Source organism: Ursus maritimus, unplaced genomic scaffold (genome assembly GCF_017311325.1).
Source record: "Ursus maritimus isolate PB19 unplaced genomic scaffold, ASM1731132v1 scaffold_19, whole genome shotgun sequence".
Taxonomy (NCBI): Eukaryota; Metazoa; Chordata; class Mammalia; order Carnivora; family Ursidae; genus Ursus; species Ursus maritimus.
In genome coordinates, this window is record NW_024424341.1 from 1315579 (window position 1) to 1323772 (window position 8194).

Here is an 8194-nt window from a genome sequence, read left to right on the forward strand (position 1 = left end):
GGGGGGGGGACGAGACCACCCTGTGGACAGGGAAGCGAAAGGTGGCTCTTCCCTGCCTTGGGGCCACGTGGCTGGGCTGGCTGAGGGGTGCAATGCCTTTCTGGCTGAGAGTGGCTTCTTCCCAGGAACCCCACCTACACCCCACTTCCCAGAGGAACCCTGGCTGCCCGGGCGGGCGGAAGACGCTGTGGCTCGCCCTCTGCATGCCGTGGGGATGACCACTCCGCAGGCCCCGTGAAGCCACCGCTCACCACTCTCCCTAGCTCCACTGAGGAGACCTCCTGGGGTGCTCGCTGCCATCTGCGCCGGGCCTTGACCACGGGAGGGGCAGCCCCCCCGAACGCGCTCCGCTGCGGCAGAGAGGCCCTGAGGCCCAGTCTCTGCTGGGCTGCGGCCACCGGCTCCTGGGCCTGGTGGGTCCCACCGGGGGCGAAGGGGGTTCCCGAGAGCCCCATGAGCCCTGGCCGGCGGGTCGCAGCCAGAGAGGGGAGGTGGGGGCGAGCAGAGTGAGCTGTGCCAGGTGCATGCGGAGCCCCAGCTGTGGGCTCTGGGAGGTGACCGGGCCCCGCCTCACAAAGGCCAGGTGGGAACCGGACGCTTGGGGCCCAGTCACTCCCCCAAAGCCAGACAGTGCAAGGTGCACTGGGGTCCAAGGTGGCCCCTTCATGCCAGAGGAGAACGGCAGCTGGTGTCCCCAGGCTGGCCTCACAAGCCCGGTCCCCAAGCCAGGTGGTGGGGCCAGCACCTTTTTCCACAAGAAGCACTTTTTTCCAGCCAGAAGCAAGACATAGACTCAGAGACACAGGGAGGGACAGAAGCTCACCCAGGACTGGCAGAGGGGCTCAGGGGTCAGAGAAGGGGAGGGGGGCAAGGCTTGTGGGCAAAGGCCACGGCGGCACGCCCCCCTCCCACAGGTCACTGGTCTGGGCACTGCCCTCGGGGATGCCGGCCCGGCCAGGCCCTGGCAAAGCCCTGCTGCCCCATCGCTAGCACGGGCGGCCCCTCAGAGATAAGGGTGCATTGGGCCTCTCTGGCTTCCCTGGCGGACGATAAGCCCGGCCTGTCCGGGGTCTGATAGGGGGCAGGCACCACGGCGGTTGGCCAGCGGTGGCTTATCGGCCCATCGCTGCCCACTGCACAGAAATTTCTATCTGCGGAGGCTGACAGGGAGCCCCCGGCCCCAGAGGTTGCACCCCAGCCCTAAACCACAGCCACCCCAGCGCCAACCCCCCACCCTGGGGTCAGCTTCCAGCCTCTCGGGGCCTCTGTGCCTCCATTTATAAAATAGGGGTGAGGATTCTAACACTGAAGGGGGGGTGGGGCCCACTGGGGTGGCAACTAAAGCTGGCACTGACACAGCACAGCCCTGCTCTGGAGCCGGGCCTGCACTCCCTGAGCTGGGTTTGTGCCCCGGAGCCAGGTCTGTATTCCCTGGAGCCGGGTCTGCACTCCCAGAGCTGTGTCTGTATTCCCCGAGAGCCAGGTCTGTACCCTGGAGCCGGGTCTGCACCCTCAGAGCCGGGTCCGTACCCCGGAGCCAGGTCCGTATTCCCCGGAGCCGGGTCTGCACTCCCAGAGCTGGGTCTGTATTCCCCGAGAGCCAGGTTTGTACCTTGGAGCCGGGTCTGCACTCTCAGAGCCGGGTCCGTACCCCGGAGCCAGGCCTGCACCCCCAGAACTGGGTCTGCACCCTCAGGAGCCAGGCCTGCACCCTACTCTGCACCCTACTTACCCAGCTGGGTGACCTTGGACAAGTCTCACTATCACGCTGTGCCCGTCTCAGAGGCTGGTGTGGGGGCTGCCTGGTACTCTCCTCCCCATAGCTGCTCTCCCCGGCGGCTGTGGCCTCAGCCCAGCGGCCAGTTAGGGCCCCTCAGGCACGTGGGTGGTCCCTGCTCCCCTCACCGTAGCAGGAAGTTTCCTGATAAAGACTGGAATGTGAGGGGTCACAGGGCCCACAGCACCACTGATCTGGCTTTTTTTGGGGGCCTCCTTGTTGCCTCATCTGCAGCTGGGGAAACTGAGGCAGGGAGCGTAGTCTGACCACAGGGTCCCTGCCCAGCCCTCATGGCACCGTGCTATGTGCGGAAAGGCCCCAGTGCAGACCTGAGAACCTGGTGGGTGGGCGTGTGGCTTAGCAGTGCCTGACTAGGCCCTGAGGGCCTCACGGACACATGGCCCTTTGGGCACCCCACCCCCTGCCAGCTGCTCCTTGGTGGGGGCAGGCACATGGCTGCCACCTATCTGCCAGGACACCTGAGGCCCTCCCCTCTGCCATCAATGGGACCCAAGATGGGGGGGTAACGGCTGAGGGACATAAACCCAGTCTGTTTTGAAGGGCAGCAGGCTTGCTGTGCTGGGGGGCAGCAGAGGGGACCCCCAGCACTGTCTTACCCAGCATGCTCAGCTCCTAGGCAACACCATGGCCCCTTCAGGTTGGGGGGGTTGGTGAGAGTTGGTGGGGTCACCGTCCTGGTTTGAGCGCCAGGCCAACCCTTCCTTTCTGGGGCCCTCAGAGGAGGAACAGGGGTTCCCTCTGCCCTGGCAAAGCCCTCCTTGACCCCACAACAAGGCAAGGCCCTACCTGCGTGCCCCTCTCCATGGCCCCTGACCCTTGCTCGTATCACCCCTGCACGCGCACGCCCCGAGGACCAGCTGCTCACGGCTGTCTGGTACACGGCAGGTACTCCGTGAACGTTCCCTGCACCCACACGTGTCTGCCCCAGGCGGGTCCCCGCTCACCCTCACCCCCCGTCCTGAGGACAAGCCATGCCTGTGCCCAGAGACGCAGCCCCAGAACCCCTCCCCCACGCCACCCCACGTTCCCCAGAATTACGAAGAATGGAACACGCCCAGGTTCCTTTCTAGGCACAGTGGATACAAGCACGTGGAGAACACCTCTGGGAGGACCTCCGAAGCCAGAATTTTGGTTGCAAACTGGTGGTGGGGGAGACGGGTGGCAGGAAACCACCTCAAAGCCGTGCCCTACCCTCCAGCCTGCCTCGCACATGGCTGCAGCCACCCGCACGGGCCTGAAGCCCCAGTCCAGGGAGGGGCGGGCCTCCCGACGCACTCCTATGACACCTCTCCCTGCCCTCCCCACCTGCCGCTCTTCCCCAACCAGAGGGGAAGGCCTCCCGGGAGCCCTCGGGGCCTACCGGCCCCATGGGCCGGCTGGACATGGGAACGGGCACAGGCCCTGGCCCAGAGGGTCGCCATGGCCTCCCTGGCCGGGAGGCGGGGCCCATCCCACACAAGCCACCAGGACAGCAGGCTCCCGGACTTTCAGAAGGCTGGGCCGCCAGACCCCGACAACCGCAGGTGTGGTTTACCTGGCCCGCTCCAGGAGACGCCGGACTCCTCCTCCAGCCGTGTCTCTGGCTTCTGCCCCTCCATCTCCTGGGAGCCTTCTGTGGGCGTGGGGGGCGGTGGCGATGGTGGGGGTGGGGGATTAGCGTCTGCAGACAAGAAGACACCATCAGGCCCCACCATCCCTGGGCGCCGATTCACCCACCTCCCCACCTTGCCCTGTAGCTGGGAGGGAAACTGAGGCCCAAGTGGGTGAGCACGTGCCCAAGGTCACCCCACACCCAGGTTTGCTCTAATGGGGGGACAGATACCTCAGTTTTCTCCTTGGCCTTTAAAACTTCTCATCCCCTCATCAATTGCAGCAATAATTGCTATTCCAGCCGCAGTTACTAATCAGAGGGTAGGGTGGCCCTAAAGGCACACCCAGGCCAGCGGGCACGCGTGCAGGCCCCGGCTCCCTGGTCTCCTCCGCCAGCAGCTGGGGGCCCTGAGCCAGGCCCTGCACCCAATTCCAGCCCAAAGGGCATATTTGCCTTCCCTGCCGAGCCTGATAACTACCGCAGCCCCCAATCGATGAGCGCCCATAAAAGCCCCCCCTTGGTGACGTCACGCACCCGGCAGATTATTAATACCCGAGATAAGGGCTGTGATTAACATCAAATAAATCAATCACACAGTATAAAAGTCCTATTATTTTTGGCTATAAATCAACGTGGCTGGCATCTGAGCTCCAGCCATCGCGCGGGAGCCGCGCTGGGCCCGCCCGAGAGGCAGATACTGCTCCCGCGGGCTTATCTGGCCCATCGCTGCGTTATCGCCACGGCCTGTGCCAGGTGCAACCCCGGCTGTTTTTTCCAGCTCCTTCCCCAGCCCCGCCCCCACCCCGCGCGGCCCACGGCCCCGGCGAGCAGATCAGATAAGGGGCCCGGCTCCCCTGGAAAACCACCGGGTCAAAGTCCACCAGCAACAGCCACTTGCCCTTTGGCAGATCAGGGCGCCCCCGGTAGCACCCAGCACCTAACAGCAGCGGTGATGGCGGTGGCGATAAGGGGGCCCTTGCTCACTCCCGCAGCCCTGGCCGCCCAGACACAGATGCAGAGACTGAGGCTCAGGCAGGGCAGGAGCGCGGGCCCTGGGGAAGGGCCGGGGGGGCAGCGGGCTGCTCCGCTAGCCGCGATGACGAGGCCGGCGGCAGAGATCATAGTAATAAACTTGAAGCACCTCCCGGGCCACTGTCCCTGGGTGAGCTGGGGGGAGGGGAGCCCCACTCCCGATGAGCTGCCACCGTGGAAAGGGACACGGGCGAGCTGGTCTCGAGGACAAGGCTTGCTGGGCTCCTGGCCTGTGGTCATCCCGGGGGGCGGGGCACAGGTGCTCGGAGACTGGGAAACGCTGGGGGGCAGGGGCTCCACAGGGAGCACGGTCCGCCTGGGATCTCTGCTGCCCACTGGCCAGTCCCCTCAGGGCCTGGTGCGCCCTTCTCTGTGCACCTTTCTGGTCTCTGCTGTGTCACCCCCACCCCATCTCTCCTTCACCCCGTCATGCCACCCACTCACTGCCTTCTGAAACGGTCCGCTTTAGGGCTCCATCTCCCCCATTAGACTAGGGCCTGGGAGGTCACTCAGCCCCTGTGTGCAAAAAGCGTCCCGGCCCTGAATGGGGGTAAGACCCCCCCCAGCCACGGCCAGCAGAGGGGAGGCCGGGAGAGGTGATTCAGGCTCAGAGCAGGCAGACCAGAGCCCCCACTAATCCCTCAAGTCAAGTTTCCGCCTCAGGAAAACAGGGGTGAGGCTGCTGACCTGCCCCCATGCCCCCACCTCAGGGAGGGCTCTCTTCCTGGGGGTGTCTGGGGTACGGCTAGCTAGAGGAGCTGCCCTCGCCTTGAAACCCGCTGGCGACCTGGCCAGAGGAGGCTTCCAGCGTCAGGTTGATTCACCCCTGGGTTTCCCCCCAACACCACCCCTACCCCCAAAACTGCCACCAAGAGGGTCCAAAGAAAGGCTCCAGGTGCCTGAGATGGGGGTGGGGGAAGCAGGCTTTGTACGAAGGGGAGTCCACCTGAATCCAGACCCGGGGTCAGATCACTGCTCGGGTGTGTACAGGCTGTGTGACCATGGGCAAGTCCCTTAACCTCTCTGGGCCTCATTCCTGTGTCTGTAAAATGGGGTCAAGTGTCGTACCAGGATACCCTGCAATGCGATGAGACCACGTGTGCCGAGGCCTCGCTGTCCCATCCCACAGAGGGTAAACAGGCTGGGAGAGGGCATGGCTTTCTCGGGGTCATTCAGTGGCCTAGGACTCCCTGTCCAAGCATGGGCTAGACCTTCACCATTGAGGCCTTTGTCTGCCCCTCTGTCAGAAGGGGCTGGACTTCCAAGACCCTCCTCATGCTGAGGGCGTACGTGTCTCCTGCCCCCGCCCCTCCAGGCCCCTGGCCCTTAGCTGCCCAGCTGCTGGCCCACGGACACCAGCAAGCTCAACGTGCGCTGCCCAGCCGAGGACGTAGGGAGGGGCGGGGCAGCGCAGGTGTAGACGCCGGCCTGTCGTGCACCCACCACCGACTCACCTGGACTGGAAGGGCTCAGGGGCTCGGGCTCTCCCGCGGCCTCGGCCTCAGGCTCGGGCTCACCCTCCCGCTCTGGGAGGCTGGCGTCCATGGCCTGAGCCTCTTCCGTAGCCTCCACGTCTCCAAGGGAACCTGCAGACACAGCCCGAAGGGAATCGTGAGGCTCTGTGGGGCGACAGCCCCCGGCCTCCAGACCCCCTCCCGGGCAGAGGGGCACAGGCTCTGCCCCCCACAGGGCCAGAGCCCATGAGCGGTGCCCCGCAAGACCTGTACACACCTCGCACTGGTATCACCCTCAGTCCCCACGACAGTTCCAACGCCTGGGGTCACCGCGGCTGTCCCACCCCCACCTCCCCAGCTCTGCGACCTCTGCTGGCCCACTGAGCCCCCCTGGCCAGGAGGGTGGTTCCGGCCCCTCCCCAGGTCTCCCCTCCGCTCTGTTCCAAGCTGTGGGAGAAGCCACGGGGCCTCTTCTGGTTCAGGGGGGGCTCCGGGCGTTCCATGGACCACAGCCCTCGTCTCACCTTCGCCAACCCCCTCTAGGGGTTCATGGAGCCCCAGCGTGCATCCACAGCCCCTAAGATGGGAGCGTAAGTCTCTCCCGGGCCCAGAACAGTCCTCCGAGAAGTCCCCACACTCAGGTACTGAGGCTTGGGAGCTTGGTGAGGGTGGGCCCCGTGTGCAGTGCCCAGGAAGTGCTCAGAACACGTGGCTATGGGATACGTGCCTGATGGGGCGCAGGTGAGGGAGGACACAGGTGTCAGCAGCCAAGCCTCTGGGACGGGAGGGCCTCGGGCCTGCAGCACCTGATTCCAATCCCCACCTTCCCCGGGAGGCTTTTGGGGGGGTGCGCCACGGAGGCCCCTCGCAGCTGAGAAGCCCAGAGACTTCCTGGGGGAGGGGGAAGCCAGGGTGTCCCTCGCGCTGGTCAGGGCAGCACTCTCCGTCCCTGAGGTCAGACCACCGTGTCCAGGGGGGCAAGCAGAGGGAACAGTGGTGAGCAGGTGTCCCTCCTTATTCTGCTCTCCAAACCTCCCCAGGCCCCTTCTGGCTCAGGAATGGGTGGGGGGCCCTTCTGGGCCCAGGCTGAGCAAGAAGAAACATCTGGAAGTCACGACAACATCGGCAAACCCCTGTGTCGGGAGCACACCGGTGCTTGCTCTCACTGGCATCAGGGACAGACGCATGCAGAACGGAAGGGCCACCCTCAGGGGCTGAGCTCCCCATCCCTGGAGGCAAGCAAATGGCAGCAGATGGAGATCTGACTGGGATTCACGCCTGTGCGACCTTTTGTACATCACGACCCCCGTGGGGATCCAGAGAAAGCCAGTGCCTTCTCCCTAGAAAGAATGAAAATTGCCCAGTTTCAGGGGCTTCTCACCACACCCCTAGTCTTCTTCCTGGTGCCCTTCACTCCCCTCTTTCACTGTTATTTCCCCAGTGGTGAAACCTGGTGCCACTGGCCGGCGTCCCCCGCGGGCCGCAGGAGCTGGCTCAGGGCAGCAGTCCAGGGAGACTATGACAGAAGAAGCAATGTGAGAAAAGAGGGTCCAGCCCGACTTTCCCAATCTAGCGATTTCCACGGGGCGGGGGGGTGGGCAAGCTGGTTTTCTATTTGCCTGTCAGCTCGAAGCCCTGGTCACAGGCGGCCGGCTAGAGTGAGGCAAGCTGAGTGTCCCCGGCCGGGAGGACGCCCTTCCTGCCTCCCGCCGACATCTGGGGCGGACGCGTTCCAGGACGCAGAGGAGCCCGGGACATCTGGACTCCATGGGGGACTCCCAGGCCCGTTGGGGAGACCGTCAAAGAACAGGCAGGCCCCGAACAGGAAACAACAGCAGATTATAAGTGCTGTGAGGGAGGGGGGCAAATGCGGGCGAAGCAGAGCTCAGAGGGCACAGACAGCTGGGAACATGGCTCCGGACAGCCTGGGGACCAGACAGAGCTCGGCTTTGAGGCTGGAGCGAGGCCAGGGTGAGGAGCGGATCCTAACCCCAGAGGCACTGGGGAGCTATAGAGAGTCCCAGGCAGGGTTGTTTCCCTGGCTGCAGCCGCCTGGACTCCCCGGACACCCCGGAGCCGTAATTTCGGGCAACGGGCAGGTGCTCACCACCCCGTGGCCGGGCTGAGACGGCACGAAACCAGCCCCAGGCCAAGTCTTGTGCTTGCTTGTGAGCGCTCCCACATGGACAGGCGAGGCTCCGAAGAGGACTGGGCACAGCCCAGACTGGTCCAACTTGTGCCCCTGGGACAGGTGGGAGGCTTGACCTGCCGTGACCTCCCTTGGCAGGCATCTGGGCAGGAAAGCAGAGGCTGCGGGGG

The 8194-nt window shown here is 64.8% G+C and overlaps 1 protein-coding gene across 1 annotated transcript in view; it reads right to left on the reverse strand.

Moving 5' to 3' along the window:
* The window catches only part of ZFPM1 (zinc finger protein, FOG family member 1), a 48342-nt gene extending 42341 nt beyond the window's left edge, over positions 1-6001 (reverse strand). Inside the window, 2 exon segments of the mRNA XM_040633175.1 lie at positions 3333-3458; positions 5876-6001. Of these exon segments, the coding sequence (XP_040489109.1) occupies positions 3333-3458; positions 5876-5966 (217 nt within the window). The 5' untranslated portion in view covers positions 5967-6001.
* Positions 6002-8194: the final 2193 nt, after the last annotated feature.